We start from the raw sequence: 23,291 nt of genomic DNA on the forward strand, positions 1-23,291 counted from the left end.
AATCATTCACTAAACTCTAAACCAAATTTTGTAATAAATCATGTGGAAATTGAGCAAGTTGAGGTGACTAAACTGCTTGGAGTAACCCAGGATTGTAAACTGTCATTGTCAAAATATGATGATACAACAGTAGCTAAGATGGGGAGAAGTCTGTCCATAATAAAGCCCTGCTCCGCCTTCTTAACAACACTATCAACAAGGCAGGTCCTACAGGCCCTAGTTTAGTCGCACCTGGACTACTATCCAGTCGTGTGGTCAGGTGACACAGAGGGACAGGAAAATCGCAGTTGGCTCAGAACAGGGCAGCACGGTTGGCCCTAAAATGTACACTGAGAGCAAACATTAATAATATGCATGTCAATCTCTCCTGGCTCAAAGTGGAGGAGAGATTGACTTCATCACTAATTGTTTTTGTAAGAAGTGTTGACATGCTGAATGAACCGAGCTGTCTGTTTAAACTATCAGCGCACAGCTCAGACACCCATGCATACGCCACAAGACATGCCACCAGAGGTCTCTTCACAGTCCCCAAGTCCAGAACAGACTATGGGAGGCGCACAGTAATACATAGAACCATGACTACATGGAACTCTATTCCACATCAGGTAACTGATGCAAGCAGTAAAAACAAATAGAAATACACCTTATGGAACAGCGGGGACTTTGAAGAGACACACACGCAATACACATGCTAACACACACTCTCTACACACACGTACATATGGATTTTCTATTGTAGATGCACTACATATACAAAAGTATGTGGACACCCCTTCAAATGAGTGGATTCGGCTATTTCAGCCACACCCGTTGCTTACAGGTGTATAACATCGAGCACACAGCCATGCAATCTCCATAGACAAACATTGGCAGTAGAATGGCCTTCCCGAAGAGCTCAGGGACTTTCAACGTGGCACCGTCATAGGATGCTACCTTTTCCAACAAGTCAGTTCGTAAAATTTCTGCCCTGCTAGAGCTGCCCCGGTCAACTGTAAGTGCTGTTATTGTGAAGTGGAAACGTTTAGGAGCAACAACGGTTCAGCGACGAAGTGGTAGGCCACACAAGCTCCCAGAATGGGACCTCCAAGTGCTGAGGAGCGTAGTGCGTAAAAATGGTCTGTCCTCGGTTACAACACTCACTACCCAGTTCCAAACTGCCTCTGGAAGCAACGTCCAGCACAAGAACTGTTCGGGAGCTTCATGAGATGGTTTCCATGGCTGAGCAGCCGCGCACAAGGCAAATATCACCATGCGCAATGCCAAGTGTCGGCTGGAGTGGTGTAAAGCTAGCCGCGGTTGGACTCTGGAGCAGTGGACACGTTCTCTGGAGTGATGAATCACAGTTCACCATCTGGCAGTCCGTCGGACGAATCTGGGTTTGGCGAATGCCAGGAGAACGCTACCTGTCCCAATGCATAATGCAAACTGTAAAGTTTGGTGGAGGAGGAATAATGGTCTGGGGCTGTTTTTCATGGTTTGAGCTAGGCCCCTTAGTTCCAGTGAAGGGAAATCTCCAATGACATTCTAGACAATTCTGTGCTTCCAACTTTATGGCAACAGCCTGGGGAAGGCCTTTTCCTTTTTCAGCATGACACTGCCCCTGTGCACAAAGCGAGGTCCATACAGAAATGTTTTGTCGAGATCGGTGTGGAAAGACTTGACTTGCATACACAGAGTCCTGACCTCAACCCCACCTAACACCTTTGGGATGAATTGAAACACCGACTGCGAGCCAGGCCTAATCGCCCAACATCATTGCTGACTTCACTAATGCTTGGATTGACTGACCTTCATGTCTTAAAGTAATGATGGACTGTCGTTTCTCTTTGCTTATTTGAGCTGTTCTTGCCATAATATGGACTTGGTCTTTTACCAAATATGGCTATCTTCCGTTTACCACCCCTACCTTGTCACAACACAACTGATTGGCTCAAACGCATTAAGGAAAGAAATTCCACAAATTGACTTTTAAGAAGGCACACCTGTTAATTGAAATGCATTCCAGGTGACTACCTCAAGAAGCTGGTTGAGAGAATGCCAAGAATGTGCAAAGCTGTCAAGGCAAAGGGTTGCTACTTTGAAGAATCTAAAATATATTTTTATTTGTTTAACACTTTTTGGGTTACTACATGATTCCATAGGTGTTATTTCATAGTTTTGATGTCTTCACTATTATTCTACAATGTAGAAAATAGTAAAAATAAAGAAAAACCCTCGAATGAGTAGGATACATTGGACACCGTTTTTAATGTTTTTGCTTTGTTATTATGGGGTATTGTGATGTCATTATGGGGTAGTGTGTGTCGATTGAGGAAAAAAAACAATCATCCTTTTTAGAATAAGGCTGTAACGTAAGAAAATTTAGAAAAAGTCAAGGGGTCTGAAAATTTTTCGAATGCACTGTATATGATACATATTGTGTATGTTCCTGGGGCAGGTCTTCAGATCCTATATATATATATTTATATGATACATATTGTGTATGTTCCTGTGGCAGGTCTTCAGATCCTGTATATATATATATGATACATATTGTGTATGTTCCTGGGGCAGGTCTTCAGATCCTGTATATATATATATATATATATATATGATACATATTGTGTATGTTCCTGTGGCAGGTCTTCAGATCCTGTATATATATATATATATATGATACATATTGTGTATGTTCCTGTGGCAGGTCTTCAGATCCTGTATATATATATATGATACATATTGTGTATGTTCCTGTGGCAGGTCTTCAGATCCTGTATATATATATATATATGATACATATTGTGTATGTTCCTGGGGCAGGTCTTCAGATCCTGTATATATATATATATATATATATATGATAGATATTGTGTATGTTCCTGGGGCAGGTCTTCAGATCCTCTACACTCTACTGCAGAACGTGACTCAGGAAGAGGCTGCAGCACAGAGCTTCTACCAGACATACTTCTGTGACATCCTCCAACACATCTTCTCTGTGGTCACTGACACATCACACACTGCTGGTGAGTACAGTACACACACGGATGCAACGCACACACACACTGACGATGAGCACACACACACACACACACACACACACACACACACACACACACACACACACACACACACACACACACACACACTGCCGGTGAGTACTGAATACAAACACACACCCCAGCTAGCACATTTGGTTCCTTTTGAAGTTGTGGGAACTGAAGTTTTTTGTTTCCCATTGGTTCTGGGGTCGAAGCCATACGTTTCCTGACTGGTAAATGGAAAGTTTATTTACTTTCTGAGAACGGAAGTGAACATTTTTCCTGTTCTGGTAACATACTTTTTTAGGTTGCTGGGAGATTCTGAGAACGTTTTACTCTGGTTCCTTGAAGGTTTTCCTAGAAGGTTTTATTAATTCTCTGAGCACAGAAATTATAGGTTATTTTGAGATTTTTAAATAACTTACTTAAAACTTTCACTGAATGTCTCAATGAGACTTAAAAAAACACTGCTAGGTTATTTTGGGTTATTTTTTTAACTCGCACTGATAGGATACATGGAAGTTAATTTCCTTAGGCATTAATCATGAGAACACATAGTGATGGGGGGAACAAGTATACAGTTACATATTGGGAGATTATTTTTGATGATGTATTGGTTTAACAATATTATGTTAGTGCTTGTTGGCTGTACCTGCACCAAAACTCCAGTATATGTCCTTCATAGCTTGTTCTCCATCTTAAAAAAAAAAAGGGGGGGGACCATTTGTTTTCAGCACTTTTATTTCCAACTCATTGTCTCATGGTTCTCTCTTGTCCCTCTGCAGCAGACATATGGTGAGAAATATGTTTGGAACATCAAATCACAAATAAAACCACAGTATCGAATACATATAATATCAGCACTTAAGTATTGTGATATCGTATCGTGAGGTCTCTGGCAATTCTCAGCCCTACAAGCACATTTCTGTTTTATTGTGACACGGCATCAGTGGGATTCAAACCACCAGGATGGAGCTAGCATGCCATGTTTTTAACTCATACAAAGCTGTTAATTTTCATCTATTCAAACAGACCCCATTTCAAAGGAAACAAGCACTCATTAAGATCAGCTGTGGCCAATCAGTGGGCGTGGCTAACACCTGAACACACTTAACAAGATGGAGGATAGAGAGTTTTGTTGATGCTGAGAACGGAATGTATATGTTTTTAAATAACATTCTTAGAACGTTACTAAAGCTTACAGAATGTTTTCTTCACGTTCTGAGAATGTATGTTTTTTCCAATTACATTCTTAGAACGTTCTCTGAACGTTACTAATGTTTTCTTGTGTTTTTTTTATGCAAAGTTTTCTTAACGTTCTTGGAACAAATTGAGAACATGATTTTAAATACAACCATGAGGAAACCTGTAGGAAATGTTAAGCTGAATTACTGAAATTCCCACAGAATAACTTTGTTTCTTAATGTTCTCTGGACTATTTGAGAACATTCCCAATGTCAAACCAGTCGTAGAACGTTCCTGGAACATTACCAAAATTGTACCCATGTAAATGTAATCATGTTTGAACTTTTAGGAAACATTTTGTTTAAGTAATGATATACAAAGCAAATAGCGTTTATTTTTTATCAAGTTAAATGTGCTGAGAATGTTCCAAAGCCAAGCAGCTATCCTGCACCATTCCCAGGAAGTTGTGGAAAGGTTGTATGCTAAATAGTCATAGGACAACCACGCTCTAAGAAACCTATGGTTCTCAGAACGTTATGTGCTAGCTGGGACACACACGCACAAACTGCCGGTAAGAACGCACGTCTCTTGTTCTGTTTTACCATAAATCCATATCACGTAACTGTGCATGTCTGGTTGTGTGTGTCTCTCTGCCCCAGGCCTGACGATGCATGCCTCCATCCTGACCTACATGTTTAACCTGGTGGAGGAAGGGAAGATCAACACCCAGCTCAGCTCCTCCAACCCCGGCAACAACCAGGTCTTCATACAGGAGTACGTGGCCAACCTGCTCAAAACTGCTTTCCCACATCTACAGGAGTAAGTACCTTTATATGAACAAAATTAAACGTATCATTATTTCCATACCATTATTACAGAGAATCAGGCTAGTGATGCTACCCTCTGTCCATTGGCTAATTAGCTTATTCAATCCTGTCTCAAAATACAACACTGTCCCTTTAAAACAAAACAAAAAAGCTCTTGACTTGACTTGCTTTTCAGAAATGTCTAGAAATGTACATGTTTCGTGCTCTTTTAGGAAACAATCAAACAAACAAGGGGAAAACTCTATAAAGTTGAGTGAAGTTTAATCTCGTGCTTCTCTGCACGGGCTGATATTTCTTCTGTGTGGCATTCTCCCAGGGGAGCTGCGTGCCCCATGCACCTTAGAGGGAACATACTGCTATTAGCCAATAGAAACACATTGAATAACAGATAGTCCTTACTGCTATTAGCCAATAGAAACACATTGAATAACAGATAGTCCTTACTGCTATTAGCCAATAGAAACACATTGAATAACAGATCGTCCTTACTGCTATTAGCCAATAGAAACACATTGAATAACAGATAGTCCTTACTGCTATTAGCCAATAGAAACACATTGAATAGCAGATAGTCCTTACTGCTATTAGCCAATAGAAACACATTGAATAACAGATAGTCCTTACTGCTATTAGCCAATAGAAACACATTGAATAACAGATTGTCCTTACTGCTATTAGCCAATAGAAACACATTGAATAACAGATCGTCCTTACTGCTATTAGCCAATAGAAACACATTGAATAACAGATCGTCCTTACTGCTATTAGCAAATAGAAACACATTGAATAACAGATCGTCCTTACTGCTATTAGCCAATAGAAACACATTAAATAACAGATCGTCCTTACTGCTATTAGCCAATAGAAACACATTGAATAACAGATAGTCCTTACTGCTATTAGCCAATAGAAGCACATTGAATAACAGATCGTCCTTACTGCTATTAGCCAATAGAAACACATTGAATAACAGATCGTCCTTACTGCTATTAGCCAATAGAAACACATTGAATAACAGATCGTCCTTACTGCTATTAGCCAATAGAAACACATTAAATAACAGATCGTCCTTACTGCTATTAACCAATAGAAACACATTGAATAACAGTCCTTACTGCTATTAGCCAATAGAAACACATTAAATAACAGATCGTCCTTACTGCTATTAGCCAATAGAAACACATTGAATAACAGATTCACTACATAAAACAGTTTGTTCTGAAGTGTTTGTCCTATATCTGAGAGATAAGAAAGATCAGAAAACTATTATAATTATTATTTTCTCCATGTATTTATCCCCTTATTTTAGGCACTAAACTATCTCCATGTGCAGTGTATTCTGAAAGTATTCAGACTCTTTGACATTTTCCACATTCAGTTACGTTACAGCCTTATTCTAAAATGGATTACATTTCATAAAATAAAATACTCAGCAATCTACACACAATACCTCACAATGACAAAGTGAAAACAGGTTTTTATAAATGTTTACAATTGTACTCAAAATAAAAAACAGAAATACCTTATTTAAATAAGTATTCAGACCCTTTGCTATGAGACTCACAATTGAGCTCAGGTGCATCCTGTTTCCATTGATCATCCTTGAGATGTTTCTACAACTTGATTGGAGTCCACCTGTGGTAAATTCAATTGATTTGACATGATTTGGAAAGGCACACACCTGTCTATATAAGGTACCATGTGTTTCAGTCAAACCCAACATACAGGTAGAAATGTACGGCTAGGATCCCAACCCTCAGGGTCATGGTGTGGTCCAGAGGATAGGATCCCAACCCTGAGGGTCATGGTGTGGTCTAGAGGATAGGATCCCAACCCTGAGGGTCATGGTGTGGTCTAGAGGATAGGATCCCAACCCTGAGGGTCATGGTGTGGTCTAGAGGATAGGATCCCAACCCTGAGGGTCATGGTGTGGTCCAGAGGATAGGATCCCAACCCTGAGGGTCATGGTGTGGTCCAGAGGATAGGATCCCAACCCTGAGGGTCATGGTGTGGTCCAGAGGATAGGATCCTAACCCTGAGGGTCATGGTGTGGTCCAGAGGATAGGATCCCAACCCTGAGAGTCATGGTGTGGTCCAGAGGATAGGATCCCAACCCTGAGGGTCATGGTGTGGTCCAGAGGATAGGATCCCAACCCTGAGGGTCATGGTGTGGTCCAGAGGATAGGATCCTAACCCTGAGGGTCATGGTGTGGTCCAGAGGATAGGATCCCAACCCTGAGGGTCATGGTGTGGTCCAGAGGATAGGATCCCAACCCTGAGGGTCATGGTGTGGTCCAGAGGATAGGATCCTAACCCTGAGAGTCATGGTGTGGTCCAGAGGATAGGATCCCAACCCTGAGGGTCATGGTGTGGTCCAGAGGATAGGATCCCAACCCTGAGGGTCATGGTGTGGTCCAGAGGATAGGATCCCAACCCTGAGGGTCATGGTGTGGTCCAGAGGATAGGATCCCAACCCTGAGGGTCATGGTGTGGTCCAGAGGATAGGATCCCAACCCTGAGAGTCATGGTGTGGTCCAGAGGATAGGATCCCAACCCTGAGGGTCATGGTGTGGTCCAGAGGATAGGATCCCAACCCTGAGGGTCATGGTGTGGTCCAGAGGATAGGATCCCAACCCTGAGGGTCATGGTGTGGTCCAGAGGATAGGATCCCAACCCTGAGGGTCATGGTGTGGTCCAGAGGATAGGATCCCAACCCTGAGGGTCATGGTGTGGTCCAGAGGATAGGATCCCAACCCTGAGGGTCATGGTGTGGTCCAGAGGATAGGATCCCAACCCTGAGGGTCATGGTGTGGTCCAGAGGATAGGATCCCAACCCTGAGGGTCATGGTGTGGTCCAGAGGATAGGATCCCAACCCTGAGGGTCATGGTGTGGTCCAGAGGATAGGATCCCAACCCTGAGGGTCATGGTGTGGTCCAGAGGATAGGATCCCAACCCTGAGGGTCATGGTGTGGTCCAGAGGATAGGATCCTAACCCTGAGGGTCATGGTGTGGTCCAGAGGATAGGATCCCAACCCTGAGGGTCATGGTGTGGTCCAGAGGATAGGATCCCAACCCTGAGGGTCATGGTGTGGTCCAGAGGATAGGATCCTAACCCTGAGGGTCATGGTGTGGTCCAGAGGATAGGATCCCAACCCTGAGGGTCATGGTGTGGTCCAGAGGATAGGATCCCAACCCTGAGGGTCATGGTGTGGTCCAGAGGATAGGATCCCAACCCTGAGGGTCATGGTGTGGTCCAGAGGATAGGATCCCAACCCTGAGGGTCATGGTGTGGTCCAGAGGATAGGATCCCAACCCTGAGGGTCATGGTGTGGTCCAGAGGATAGGATCCTAACCCTGAGGGTCATGGTGTGGTCCAGAGGATAGGATCCCAACCCTGAGGGTCATGGTGTGGTCCAGAGGATAGGATCCCAACCCTGAGGGTCATGGTGTGGTCCAGAGGATAGGATCCCAACCCTGAGGGTCATGGTGTGGTCCAGAGGATAGGATCCCAACCCTGAGGGTCATGGTGTGGTCCAGAGGATAGGATCCCAACCCTGAGGGTCATGGTGTGGTCTAGAGGATAGGATCCTAACCCTGAGGGTCATGGTGTGGTCCAGAGGATAGGATCCTAACCCTGAGGGTCATGGTGTGGTCCAGAGGATAGGATCCCAACCCTGAGGGTCATGGTGTGGTCCAGAGGATAGGATCCCAACCCTGAGGGTCATGGTGTGGTCCAGAGGATAGGATCCCAACCCTGAGAGTCATGGTGTGGTCCAGAGGATAGGATCCCAACCCTGATGGTCATGGTGTGGTCCAGAGGATAGGATCCCAACCCTGATGGTCATGGTGTGGTCCAGAGGATAGGATCCCAACCCTGAGGGTCATGGTGTGGTCCAGAGGATAGGATCCCAACCCTGATGGTCATGGTGTGGTCCAGAGGATAGGATCCCAACCCTGAGAGTCATGGTGTGGTCCAGAGGATAGGATCCCAACCCTGAGGGTCATGGTGTGGTCCAGAGGATAGGATCCCAACCCTGATGGTCATGGTGTGGTCCAGAGGATAGGATCCCAACCCTCAGGGTCATGGTGTGGTCCAGAGGATAGGATCCCAACCCTCAGGGTCATGGTGTGGTCCAGAGGATAGGATCCCAACCCTCAGGGTCATGGTGTGGTCCAGAGGATAGGATCCCAACCCTGAGGGTCATGGTGTGGTCCAGAGGATAGGATCCCAACCCTGAGGGTCATGGTGTGGTCCAGAGGATAGGATCCCAACCCTGAGGGTCATGGTGTGGTCCAGAGGATAGGATCCCAACCCTGAGGGTCATGGTGTGGTCCAGAGGCGGCGGTGGACGACCACAACACTGTTGTCCTGTTTCTCTATGTCTTCTAAGTTGTCTTGTCCCCCAGTGCCCAGGTCAAGGTGTTTGTAACTGGACTGTTCAGTCTAAACCAGGATATTGCAGCCTTCAAGGAACACCTGAGGGACTTCCTGGTACAGATTAAGGTGAGCCTTTTCCTCCACCTCCAACCAAGGTTCCTCTGTAAAAATGACTGGGGGGGGGGGGCATTCAAGGTCATCTTTATTGCAGTTGCAGTCAGATGAGATCTCAGAACGCCTTGGAAGTGTTTAACATCTTAGGAACCACGTTAGTATGATGAAACAATCTTGGAAAAGTCTTTGTGTGTTTATATACATGGACCCCCTTCTCCCCTACTGCAGGAGAGGACACCACAGACCTGTATTTGTGTGTGGTAATGTCTCTCTCTCCTCCTGTAGGACTTTGCAGGAGAGGACACCACAGACCTGTATTTGTGTGTGGTAATGTCTCTCTCTCCTCCTGTAGGACTTTGCAGGAGAGGACACCACAGACCTGTATTTGTGTGTGGTAATGTCTCTCTCTCCTCCTGTAGGACTTTGCAGGAGAGGACACCACAGACCTGTATTTGTGTGTGGTAATGTCTCTCTCTCCTCCTGTAGGACTTTGCAGGAGAGGACACCACAGACCTGTATTTGTGTGTGGTAATGTCTCTCTCTCCTCCTGTAGGACTTTGCAGGAGAGGACACCACAGACCTGTATTTGTGTGTGGTAATGTCTCTCTCTCCTCCTGTAGGACTTTGCAGGAGAGGACACCACAGACCTGTATTTGTGTGTGGTAATGTCTCTCTCTCCTCCTGTAGGAGTTTGCAGGGGAGGACACCACAGACCTGTATTTGTGTGTGGTAATGTCTCTCTCTCCTCCTGTAGGACTTTGCAGGAGAGGACACCACAGACCTGTATTTGTGTGTGGTAATGTCTCTCTCTCCTCCTGTAGGACTTTGCAGGAGAGGACACCACAGACCTGTATTTGTGTGTGGTAATGTCTCTCTCTCCTCCTGTAGGACTTTGCAGGGGAGGACACCACAGACCTGTATTTGTGTGTGGTAATGTCTCTCTCTCCTCCTGTAGGACTTTGCAGGGGAGGACACCACAGACCTGTATTTGTGTGTGGTAATGTCTCTCTCTCCTCCTGTAGGACTTTGCAGGGGAGGACACCACAGACCTGTATTTGTGTGTGGTAATGTCTCTCTCTCCTCCTGTAGGACTTTGCAGGGGAGGACACCACAGACCTGTATTTGTGTGTGGTAATGTCTCTCTCTCCTCCTGTAGGACTTTGCAGGGGAGGACACCACAGACCTGTTGCTGTCTGTATTTGTGTGTGGTAATGTCTCTCTCTCTCTCCTGTAGGAGTTTGCAGGGGAGGACACCACAGACCTGTTGCTGTCTGTATTTGTGTGTGGTAATGTCTCTCTCTCTCTCCTCCTGTAGGAGTTTGCAGGGGAGGACACCACAGACCTGTTCCTGGAGGAGCGGGAGGCGTCGCTGCGCCAGGCGCAGGAGGAGAAACACAAGCTGCAGATGTCAGTTCCCGGTATCCTCAACCCACACGAAATACCTGAGGAGATGTGTGATTGAGACGTCGAGCCACATGAACCATACTGCTGTTACTGTACATACAGGCATACCAACAAACACAAGGAACCCTAACAGAAGGAGAGGTGGGAGGCCCCTGGTCACTTTGCTGAGGTACGGAGAGAGCAGACACGCCCGTCCTCATTCATCAGGTGTTTTGTCGACCAAAACCATGTCAATATGGAAATGACGCCGTACCGCGTCACCCCCCGTGGCCCGTTATGCATAGCACCTACGCTACGTTTTATATGGAGACTTCTGTGTAATATGTTTCCACTGTTTAACCCAAACTTCTATCGTTTATTTGGTCCCCTAGCTGCATGACATGATGCAGACGTATGGATCAGACTTCTGAACTTTACTTGTTTCCTCCCCTCATTGTTCTCCACTCCACATGTTATCTCTATATAAAGTTCTCAGCAAAGAGGCTTCTAGAACTATGGTGTGACAGATGGACAGACTGGAAGGAATGAAGTGGTGTTCTAGAAGTGTGTGTGTGTGTGTGTGTGTGTGCGCACCCTGCGTCTGATTCCCAACCCAATGCATTGTGGTTAGAATGTGAAGCTAGCGGATTATGAAGGAAGGAAGTCTGAGAGATGCTGCTGATTTGTGCGTCAGGTGGTCAGGCTAGCGGCCGTACTCATTGGTTGAACCTCCGCCCAACTGAAAGAAACCTACTGCGTTTGGTCGACCTGGCTGTGACTGGGAGGCGGGAACTAGGAAGACAGGAAGGAGCATCATCGGAGCAAGACAGTCAGATTATGTGCATATCATCCCAATTCTATAGCACATGAATTACCATGGGAACATCATTATTATTTAGTGTCTTTTTGTGGGTGTGTTGAGTGCGTGTGCTGTCGCCTAGACGACATGGGCGTTTAGTTTTCCTCTACGAGGATCGTTGCTCTTCATTAAAATGGACCTTTAACAGAAAGAAGAAGCGGTTATTGAAATGTTATTTATGGGTTCAAGATGGCTGCCTCTTCATAACAAACTCCTGTGTAACTTCTGTCAGTGGGCTTTTGAGATTGTGAATGGGAACTAATTGACATTGTTTACCGTGCTAGTAGTGCTTCAACAACACGACCTAGAAGACGAGCAAAAATAAAACACTCGGTTTACATTTAATTTTGTATTTTTGCATTTTTTATTTGGATCTTTATAACATCTCTTCTATCCAAAATAAAACAAAAGGCTTTTTATTCCAGAGAGTGAAATAATTAGTTTAATTAAGCAACAAATGTATAATTCCTAATCCAAACTCAATCTATAAATGGCAAATAGTTCCCCTTCTCTACTTGTTGTTGTGAAACTTTTTGAACTGATTAAAGTTGAGGATTTTATAACCAATGCCTCTGGGTTCAATTTCTTTTTCATACATCGCTTTTTTTGTGGTGGCAGTAAGTGTAACTTTTTTATTTTTTAAATATTAATATTCTCTAAAGTAGTGGTCACCAACCCTGGTCTGTCTGTATTTGTCTGTAGTAACTTCTCTCTCCTGAGAGAGAGCCAGGCACATGACCCTGATCAACTAATAATCAATACCCCAATTGTTGAGTAAAAAGTGTTTCAGTGCTGGGCTGTAACAAAAACCTACAAACCCTTTAGCTCGTTCAGAGAGTTAAGACCGAGGGGCGGTGATAACCGCTCTGATAGTCTGTTCTAGTAACCATCACTGGAGACAGGCCCCGTCTCCTGTTCTCTATACTGACAGGCTGGCAGAACCACTTCCCCTCTCTCTGGCTGAGGTGAACACACACCAACGGATTTCTAGTGAAACATGAGGCTGATGATGTGTCTCTGCGTCACTCTGCCCTCTTTATGCCAGTGTCTGAGCTCTCTCACTCAACACACACTAGATATTCTTTGGCCAAGGTTGGGCTGCAGTAACCCCCCCCCCCCCCAACTAATCACTGATAACATAGTGGTATTCCACTAAAGGTTACGCTGACTGTCTCGCACTGAAACAAAATACTGTTTATGGAGGGAGGCCCAGTACTCGATCATGGATGCAATGCCTGTGACAAACACCAGCTCCAGCTCCAACACAAGCATCAACACCAGCTCCAGCACCACACAGAACAGTTTAGAAAGAGAATCTCCATTGGAAGTACTACAGTCCCATTCTGCTGACAGTGGTTCATGTTCAGCCATGTGTTGTTTAGTGATGAAGTCAGCCATGTGTTGCTTAGTGATGAAGTCAGCCATGTGTTGTTTAGTGATTAAGTCAGCCATGTTTTGTTTAGTGATGAAGTCAGCCATGTTTTGTTTAGTGATGAAGTCAGCCGTGTTTTGTTTAGTGATGAAGTCAGCCATGTTTTGTTTAGTGATGAAGTCAGCCATGTTTTGTTTAGTGATGAAGTCAGCCATGTTGTTTAGTGATGAAGTCAGCCATGTTTTGTTTAGTGATGAAGTCAGCCATGTGTTGTTTAGTGATGAAGTCAGCCATGTTTTGTGTAGTGATGAAGTCAGCCATGTTTTGTGTAGTGATGAAGTCAGCCGCGTGTTGTTTGGTGATGAAGTCAGCCGCGTGTTGTTTAGTGATGAAGTCAGCCATGTTTAGTGATGAAGTCAGCCATGTTTTGTTTAGTGATGAAGTCAGCCATGTTTTGTTTAGTGATGAAGTCAGCCATGTTTTGTTTAGTGATGAAGTCAGCCGTGTTTTGTTTAGTGATGAAGTCAGCCATGTTTTGTTTAGTGATGAAGTCAGCCATGTTTTGTTTAGTGATGAAGTCAGCCATGTGTTGTTTAGTGATGAAGTCAGCCATGTTTTGTGTAGTGATGAAGTCAGCCATGTTTTGTGTAGTGATGAAGTCAGCCGCGTGTTGTTTGGTGATGAAGTCAGCCGCGTGTTGTTTAGTGATGAAGTCAGCCATGTTTAGTGATGAAGTCAGCCATGTTTTGTTTAGTGATGAAGTCAGCCATGTTTTGTTTAGTGATGAAGTCAGCCATGTTTTGTTTAGTGATGAAGTCAGCCATGTGTTGTTTAGTGATGAAGTCAGCCATGTGTTGTTTAGTGATGAAGTCAGCCATGTTTTGTTTAGTGATGAAGTCAGCCATGTTTTGTTTAGTGATGAAGTCAGCCATGTTTTGTTTAGTGATGAAGTCAGCCATGTTGTTTAGTGATGAAGTCAGCCATGTTTTGTGTAGTGATGAAGTCAGCCATGTTTTGTGTAGTGATGAAGTCAGCCGCGTGTTGTTTGGTGATGAAGTCAGCCATGTTTTGTTTAGTGATGAAGTCAGCCATGTTTTGTTTAGTGATGAAGTCAGCCATGTTTTGTGTAGTGATGAAGTCAGCTATGTTTAGTGATTAAGTCAGTCATGTTTTGTTTAGTGATGAAGTCAGCCATGTTTTGTTTAGTGATGAAGTCAGCCATGTGTTGTTTAGTGATGAAGTCAGCCATGTTTAGTGATGAAGTCAGCCATGTTTTGTTTAGTGATGAAGTCAGCCATGTTTTGTTTAGTGATGAAGTCAGCTATGTTTAGTGATGAAGTCAGCCATGTTTAGTGATATAGTCAGCCGCGTGTTGTTTAGTGATGAAGTCAGCCATGTTGTCTAGTGATGAAGTCAGCCATGTTTAGTGATGAAGTCAGCCGTGTGTTGTCTAGTGATGAAGTCAGCCGTGTGTTGTTTAGTGATGAAGTCAGCCATGTTTTGTTTAGTGATGAAGTCAGCCATGTTTTGTTTAGTGATGAAGTCAGCCATGTTTTGTTTAGTGATGAAGTCAGCCATGTTTTGTGTAGTGATGAAGTCAGCCGCGTGTTGTTTGGTGATGAAGTCAGCCGCGTGTTGTTTAGTGATGAAGTCAGCCATGTTTAGTGATGAAGTCAGCCATGTTTTGTTTAGTGATGAAGTCAGCCATGTTTTGTTTAGTGATGAAGTCAGCCATGTTTTGTTTAGTGATGAAGTCAGCCATGTGTTGTTTAGTGATGAAGTCAGCCATGTGTTGTTTAGTGATGAAGTCAGCCATGTTTTGTTTAGTGATGAAGTCAGCCATGTTTTGTTTAGTGATGAAGTCAGCCATGTTTTGTTTAGTGATGAAGTCAGCCATGTTTTGTTTAGTGATGAAGTCAGCCATGTTGTTTAGTGATGAAGTCAGCCATGTTTTGTGTAGTGATGAAGTCAGCCATGTTTTGTGTAGTGATGAAGTCAGCCGCGTGTTGTTTGGTGATGAAGTCAGCCATGTTTTGTTTAGTGATGAAGTCAGCCATGTTTTGTTTAGTGATGAAGTCAGCCATGTTTTGTGTAGTGATGAAGTCAGCTATGTTTAGTGATGAAGTCAGCCATGTTTTGTTTAGTGATGAAGTCAGCCATGTTTTGTTTAGTGATGAAGTCAGCCATGTGTTGTTTAGTGATGAAGTCAGCCATGTTTAGTGATGAAGTCAGCCATGTTTTGTTTAGTGATGAAGTCAGCCATGTTTTGTTTAGTGATGAAGTCAGCTATGTTTAGTGATGAAGTCAGCCATGTTTAGTGATATAGTCAGCCGCGTGTTGTTTAGTGATGAAGTCAGCCATGTTGTCTAGTGATGAAGTCAGCCATGTTGTCTAGTGATGAAGTCAGCCATGTTTAGTGATGAAGTCAGCCGTGTGTTGTCTAGTGATGAAGTCAGCCGTGTGTTGTTTAGTGATGAAGTCAGCCATGTTTTGTTTAGTGATGAAGTCAGCCATGTTTTGTTTAGTGATGAAGTCAGCCATGTTTTGTTTAGTGATGAAGTCAGCCATGTTTTGTTTAGTGATGAAGTCAGCCATGTTTTGTTTAGTGATGAAGTCAGCCATGTGTTGTTTAGTGATGAAGTCAGCCATGTTTTGTGTAGTGATGAAGTCAGCCATGTTTTGTGTAGTGATGAAGTCAGCCGCGTGTTGTTTGGTGATGAAGTCAGCCATGTTTTGTTTAGTGATGAAGTCAGCCATGTTTTGTGTAGTGATGAAGTCAGCTATGTTTAGTGATTAAGTCAGTCATGTTTTGTTTAGTGATGAAGTCAGCCATGTTTTGTTTAGTGATGAAGTCAGCCATGTGTTGTTTAGTGATGAAGTCAGCCATGTTTAGTGATGAAGTCAGCCATGTTTTGTTTAGTGATGAAGTCAGCCATGTTTTGTTTAGTGATGAAGTCAGCTATGTTTAGTGATGAAGTCAGCCATGTTTAGTGATATAGTCAGCCGCGTGTTGTTTAGTGATGAAGTCAGCCATGTTGTCTAGTGATGAAGTCAGCCATGTTTAGTGATGAAGTCAGCCGTGTGTTGTCTAGTGATGAAGTCAGCCGTGTGTTGTTTAGTGATGAAGTCAGCCATGTTTTGTTTAGAGATGAAGTCAGCCATGTTTTGTTTAGTGATGAAGTCAGCCATGTTTTGTTTAGTGATGAAGTCAGCCATGTTTTGTTTAGTGATGAAGTCAGCCATGTGTTGTTTAGTGATGAAGTCAGCCATGCAACTTTTCGGTAATAATTCATGAACGCAGAGCTTGTGCTGAAATGATCATTAAACCCATCTCACACAGGGGGCAGTTCTCTGGGGGTAACCAGAGACCCCATCTCACACAGGGGGCAGTTCTCTGGGGGCAACCAGAGACCCTCTCCCCTATGACCCACTTCCAGGGAACAAACCTGGGTTCAAATACTATTCAAAATCATTTGAAATACTGTATAGGTGCTTGATTGAGCTTGCCTGGCTTAATGGAACCAATGAAATAGTTTAAAAAGTGCAAACGCTGCCCATCTGGCACTCCAGGAAGACTAGAGCAAACGCTTTTGAAAGATGTTGAGTATTATTTGAACCCAGCTCTGCTTCCAGTGAGCCATAGCCCTGGTATGGCTTCCCTTTTGAAGAGCTCACAGCACGGCTGGGCAGGGGTCCAGATACACTCCAAATGGCATCCTAATCCCTATATAGTGCACTGTTGTAAGGAAAAGGGTGCCATTTGGTACAGAATCCTAGCCCCCCCCCCCCCCCCCCCCCCCCCGCACATGGCTCCATGCTGAGGTTATAAATATAGACTTCTCAGAGTTGTGGAGGAAGCCTGTTACTTACGCAAACCACCCAGCTGGCCAGCCACATGACGGAGAAAGAGCGTAAGAGAGACCCCAATGCCCATACTGTATGGGAGGGGGGAGGAGAGAATGAACCCCCACACAAACTCATGCCCAGGTGTTCCTATTTTTACTCACCCCGCCTCGTCTTTCGAAGAACAACTTTTAAAAACCCGATAGTAGATCGACGCACCCGTGGGTCACTTGGTGACGTCATTTAAAATATTGAATAGCTCCGGGTGTTTTTATACTAGATTTGCAGTTTCTTGTAGTGGCTGCAACTCAATCTCCTCTTTAGGACGATATAAAGTTTGCGGCTATTCAATAACAAGCAGTCTTTTTCTACAAATGAGAGGATCCGGAAAAGAAAATCGTCACGAAATTGTCTATAAAACCCGAACCAACCGTTTGCGTGACAAACTAATATAAACAACGTGACCAAAACTTAATTTCCCTCATTAAAATGCAAATCAATTTATACAATTTTTGACATGTGTTTTTCTGGATTTTTTTGTTATTCTGTCTCTCACTGTTCAAATAAACCTACCATTAAAATTATAGACTGATAATTTCTTTGTCAGTGGGCAAACGTACAAAATCAGCAGGGGATCAAATACTTTTTTCCCTCACTGTACTTGTTTTATTTCCCAGTGTCTTCTTCTCTCTCGGGGATAAAGGACAGACACTTCAACCTGATTATACATTTGGACTGTCTGTGTTGCCACGTACAAATGTGTTACTCATTGCGTTTCTATTGGCTATAGCAGTAAAGGCTAAATTCAATGTTTCATTAAATTATTTTTTTGAAATATATTCATCCTAAAATTCCAAATCAAATGGCTAAATGATCCATTTTAAACCATCTTAAAACAACTCCATATGTTCACTTAGTAGATATTGCGATTTAAACCTTGACTTGCCTCGTTAAATAAAAGACCTAGAGATTTGAATAATATGCGGTACCCTTCTGATCAAAAGCCCATATTTGATCATTTTCTTTCTCTGAGGGCAAGACAGCCAGAGTGAACAGCACAAACAATAGTAAAACAATGTCATGCAATCTAGGTGAGGTGGGTGTCCTTGGTGGAGTCAGTGGGGTAAAGTGGATTTGACAGGCAGAAACTGTTCTGTAGTCCATGTGAAAGACAAGGCTGCCATCTAATGGACAATAATGGCATTTTAATAATAACCAGTGCACAGAATTTACCACGAACAATTAACTGACGGCCTACCGCGACCAAACCATAACCCAGACGACGCTGAGTCAATTGTGCGCCGCCCTATGGGACTCCCAATCACGGTCGGTTGTGATACAGCTTGGAATCGAACCAGGATCTGTAGTGATGCCTCTAGCACTAAGATGCAGTGCCTCAGACCGCTGCATCACTCGGGAACCCACTATAATTACCTGTGTACAGAAACTTACCACAAACAAAGAATAACTGATTGATTTTCCTTCTGTGATATTATAATGACATCTAATGGAGAGTAGTTGAACTGAACAAAATGCCCCACATGTACCTGCACCCTCATGCAAGACACAGAAAAGAAGCTCAGGCACAGATAAATGGTGGGAATGTAACTTTTATTTCTGACTGCCTAGTCCACCCATGTCCTCTTAGTCCCAGTACTGTGCGATACTGCCAACACAGACAGATATAGAAATAGAAACAACGGGCATTTCATTCACCATCCTCTACCTACTGCTAACCACTCCTATTACTCACCACAAGGTAGCTTCTATGTTAAAGTATATTATATTCTATGGCATACAGGTTTAGAGCTAGGTGACCTATTGCATTGTAATATACAGTTAATGGGAGGTAGGAGATGTGATCGTTACAAAGTCACCAGAGTCAGACGGGCTGGACTGGGTTCTAAGTGGGCTACAAAGCCCTACGGCAAAACCAGGCCTCCTGAACTAAAGACAACCAATGCAGGACCAGGGCCTGTATTTATCAAGTGTCTCAGAGTAGGAGGGCTGATCTAGGATCAGGTCTCCCCTGTCCACTCAGTATGTTCTAAAGTATGTTCTAAAAAGACAAACTGATCCCAGATCAGCACTCCTACTCTTAGGCTCGTTATGAATACAGGCACAAATATTACCAGGGGCACAGTGGAGCAAGCAAGGTGGGGTTGAGAGGTTTAGCTGCTGCCAGGTTGCCAGGACCCATTTGGGTCAGTTTGATCCACTGAGTTCTCACATGAGGATCTCTCTCTTCCTCCCTCTCTTCCTCCTGTCTTCCTCCCTCTTCTCGTTCCAGTATCTATGTGGTCCTCCGCTCTTCCTCCTGTCTTCCTCCCTCTTCTCGTTCCAGTATCTATGTGGTCCTCCGCTCTTCCTCCTGTCTTCCTCCCTCTTCTCGTTCCAGTATCTATGTGGTCCTCCGCTCTTCCTCCCTCTTCTCGTTCCAGTATCTATGTGGTCCTCCGCTCTTCCTCCCGTCTTCCTCCCTCTTCTCGTTCCAGTATCTATGTGGTCCTCCGCTCTTCCTCCTGTCTTCCTCCCTCTTCTCGTTCCAGTATCTATGTGGTTCTCCGCTCTTCCTCCCTCTTCCTCCCTCTTCTCGTTCCAGTATCTATGTGGTCCTCCGCTCTTCCTCCCTCTTCTCGTTCCAGTATCTATGTGGTCCTCCGCTCTTCCTCCTGTCTTCCTCCCTCTTCTCGTTCCAGTATCTATGTGGTCCTCCGCTCTTCCTCCCTCTTCTCGTTCCAGTATCTATGTGGTCCTCCGCTCTTCCTCCTGTCTTCCTCCCTCTTCTCGTTCCAGTATCTATGTGGTCCTCCGCTCTTCCTCCCTCTTCCTCCCTCTTCCTGTTCCAGTATCTATGTGGTCCGAGCTTGGCTGAAGCGTGGCTTCCCTCTGAAAGAAGACAGAAAGGGGGTACAACTAATTCAGAAAAGGGGGAGACAGACAGAGGAGGGTAGGGGGAGACAATGTGTGTGTGTATGTATACATACCTGAGGGTTTTCTCAGGGCCACTCTGTCGTCCACTGGCCTGGGAGGAGGACTTGAACTGGGCCTCTAGCCTGGAGTAGATCCCTGCTGCACGCTGGAACAACCACAACCACACATTATACAACCAGTGACAACCACAACGGGGGGGGGGTGGGGGTGGTGGTACGCCAGTGACAACCACAACGGGGGGGGGGTTGGTGGTACGCCAGTGACAACCCCAACGGGGGGGAAGGGTGGTACGCCAGTGACAACCCCAACGGGGGGGGGGGGGGGGGGGGGGGTGTTGGTACGCCAGTGACAACCACAACGGGGGGGGGTGTTGGTACGCCAGTGACAACCACAACGGGGGGGTGTTGGTACGCCAGTGACAACCACAACGGGGGGGTGGCGGTACGCCAGTGACAACCACAACGGGGGGGAGGGTGGTACGCTAGTGACAACCACAACGGGGGGGAGGGTGGTACGCTAGTGACAACCACAACGGGGGGGGTGTTGGTACGCCAGTGACAACCACAACGGGGGGGGTGGCGGTACGCCAGTGACGACCACAACGGGGGGGAGGGTGGTACGCTAGTGACAACCACAACGGGGGGGGAGGGTGGTACGCTAGTGACAACCACAACGGGGGGGAGGGTGGTACGCTAGTGACAACCACAACGGGGGGGAGGGTGGTACGCTAGTGACAACCACAACGGGGGGGTGTTGGTACGCCAGTGACAACCACAACGGGGGGGGGGAGGGGTACACCAGTGAAAACCACAACAGGGGGGGGGGGGGGGGGGGGGGGTACACCAGTGACAACCACAACGGGGGGGGGGGGGTGGTACGCCAGTGACAACCACAACGGGGGGGTACGCCAGTGACAACCACAACGGGGGGGTGGTGGTACGCCAGTGACAACCACAACGGGGGGGTACGCCAGTGACAACCACAACGGGGGGGTGGTGGTACGCCAGTGACAACCACAACGGGGGGGTGGTGGTACGCCAGTGACAACCACAACGGGGGGGTGGTGGTACGCCAGTGACAACCACATTATACACACACAATGTAAATGAAGTTTCATGTTTCAACGCTCTAGTGTTTTATCCCCTGCTAAAAATAAAGGTGTAATCGACTCAGTAAAACACACCTCTTTAGTGTCCTTGGACTTTCTCTGTTCCTGATCTTAGTCAGATGACCAATGATCTCCACCATACGCCGCTGGTCTGGGGGGGGAGGGGGGGAGAGAGAGGGGAAGGGAGGGGGAGAGAGAGGGGAAGGGAGGGGGAGAGGGAGAGAGAGAGGGAGGGAGGGGGAGAGAGAGGGGAAGGGAGGGGGAGGGAGGGGGAGGGAGGGGGAGGGAGAGAGAGGGGAAGGGGGGGAGGGAGGGAGGGAGGGGGAGAGGGAGAGAGAGGAGAAGAGGGGGGGGAGGGAGGGAGGGAGGGAGGGGAAGGGAGAGGACAATTAGAATACACACATCTATCGTAACACATCCACACTAAGTTAACTGAGGCCTGTGTTACCTTCCTCTCTTTGGGCATCTTGGTTGTAGCGGATGGAGCGAGAGCTGTCCCATTTACTCTTCTGGGCACTCACTCTGGAAACACAAACCATTTCAAACAGATACAGCGGTGAAATAGATGAAGAAGCATGTAGTTGACGAAGTTGAGCTCACCTGAATGGAGTGTTGTCCCTCGAAGGGGTCTGTAAACAACCAACAGAATTTGGAAAAGTAAGAAAATTGGAATTATTTAAGTCTCAGGTAAACGAGTGAAGCACACTCACTTTCTCCACTGCTTTCTCTTTGCGATGGAAATTAGGTGAAGACATCTGCCTCTTCAAAGGTTTGCTCAACTTCTTGGCCTTCTTAGCAGCTAACAATGAACACATAGAAAACCCCTATGTTGTTACAACCATAAGCAGTGTACACATACATTTATGATTCAATTACAACTGATAGCTCATAGCTGCAGACAGACATCAAAGTGTGGTCTTATGACATAGGGAGAATTTCGATTTGATTCCTTGCATCCTTGCCTCCTTCTCAAAACCCATTAGATGAGGTCAGAGGTCCCTCCCCTCTGGTCCCTCACAAGGAATCAAGAAAATGCAATTGAAATCCCCCCCCCGTTTCAAAGCCTCTTTGGTAATTGCCATTTATTAGGATCCCATTAGGCGCTGCCAAAGCAGCAGCTACTCTTCCTGGTGTCCACATGAAACATGACATAATACAGAACATTATTAGTGAAGGACTGAACTACATTTAAAACATCACACACAGTCTACATATCAGTACATACACACCATATCTAGGTCTAATACATAGTACAGTGCAATTATAATACAATAGAATCAGTAACATACCATGGCTGTGTCTCCTCACTGTCCCTTTGTGATGTAAGGGGTTCTTTAAATCAGGGTTTGAATCTGGTTTCATTGCTAGCTTGAGTTACCTGGGTTACCAGAGAGTTCCATGTAGTCATGGCTCTATTTAATACTGTGTGTTTCCCAGCTTCTGTTCTGGACCTGGGGACTGTGAAGAGATCTCTGGCTGCATGTCTTGTGTTGTACCGATGAGTGTCTGAACTGTGTGACCAACTGCTTGAACAGACAGTTCTGTACCTTCAACACGTCTCACAAAGACCAATGGTGATGCAGTCAATCTCTCCTCTACTATGAGCCAGGAGAGATTGGCAGTAACATGTTTGCCACTTTCCCTCCGTGTACATCAAAGTGCGATACTTGCTGTTTTGTTTTGGACCAACTGCAACTGACCATTGTCCTTCTCTGCCGCACATGACCACACGGCTGGGCAGGAGTCCAGATGTAACAAAACTGGGGCCTGTAGGACCTGTCTGGTCGACAGATATCCAGAAGGCAGAGCAACGCCCAATCACGGAGACCTCTTCCCATTTTAGCAACCATTGAGTCTATATGTTTTGATGACAGCTTGCTATCTAGAGTGACACCCAGCAGTTTAGTCTCCTTAACTTGCTAAATCACCACATTATTCAATAATAGATCTAAATGAGGTTTAGCGTTGAGTGATTTGTCCCAAAAACGATGCTTTACATATTTGTTTATATTTAGCACCAGCCTATTGCTAGTTACCCATTCTAAAACTAACTGGAGCTCTATGTTCAGGGTGTCAGTTATTTATTCTACTGTTGCAGCCGACGTGTATACAGTTGAGTCGTCAGCGTACATAGACACACAGGCTTTATTCAAAGTCAGTGGAAGGTCATTAGTAAAAAAAGGAAAACAATAATGGCCTTAGTCGGCTGCCCTGCGGAACACCACAATCAACTGAATTTGCATGAGAGAGGCTACCATTAACGAAAACTC

At 45.2% G+C, this 23,291-nt stretch overlaps 2 protein-coding genes across 6 annotated transcripts in view; one reads left to right on the forward strand and one right to left on the reverse strand.

Annotated features, from left to right (window-relative positions):
- Positions 1-12,327, forward strand: part of LOC129864982 (exportin-1-like) — a 74,334-nt gene extending 62,007 nt beyond the window's left edge. For 4 of the 5 annotated variants that reach the window (XM_055937350.1, XM_055937359.1, XM_055937368.1 and 1 more), the window contains exons 22-25: positions 2,868-3,002; positions 4,862-5,021; positions 9,438-9,534; positions 10,210-10,404. In XM_055937350.1, coding sequence (XP_055793325.1) covers positions 2,868-3,002; positions 4,862-5,021; positions 9,438-9,534; positions 10,210-10,389 — 572 coding nt within the window. In that variant the 3' untranslated portion in view covers positions 10,390-10,404. Of the gene's footprint in view, positions 1-2,867; positions 3,003-4,861; positions 5,022-9,437; positions 9,535-10,209; positions 10,405-10,837 lie in introns of those variants that run through there. The other variant, XM_055937385.1, reaches the window with a different exon arrangement.
- A 6,244-nt stretch (positions 12,328-18,571) lies between these two features.
- Positions 18,572-23,291, reverse strand: part of LOC129865007 (SANT and BTB domain regulator of class switch recombination-like) — a 29,031-nt gene continuing 24,311 nt past the window's right edge. Inside the window, 7 exon segments of the mRNA XM_055937398.1 lie at positions 18,572-19,868; positions 19,967-20,058; positions 21,097-21,134; positions 21,137-21,172; positions 21,470-21,543; positions 21,622-21,650; positions 21,732-21,820. Of these exon segments, the coding sequence (XP_055793373.1) occupies positions 19,832-19,868; positions 19,967-20,058; positions 21,097-21,134; positions 21,137-21,172; positions 21,470-21,543; positions 21,622-21,650; positions 21,732-21,820 (395 nt within the window). The 3' untranslated portion in view covers positions 18,572-19,831.

This window comes from Salvelinus fontinalis, chromosome 1 (genome assembly GCF_029448725.1).
Source record: "Salvelinus fontinalis isolate EN_2023a chromosome 1, ASM2944872v1, whole genome shotgun sequence".
NCBI lineage: Eukaryota > Metazoa > Chordata > Actinopteri > Salmoniformes > Salmonidae > Salvelinus > Salvelinus fontinalis.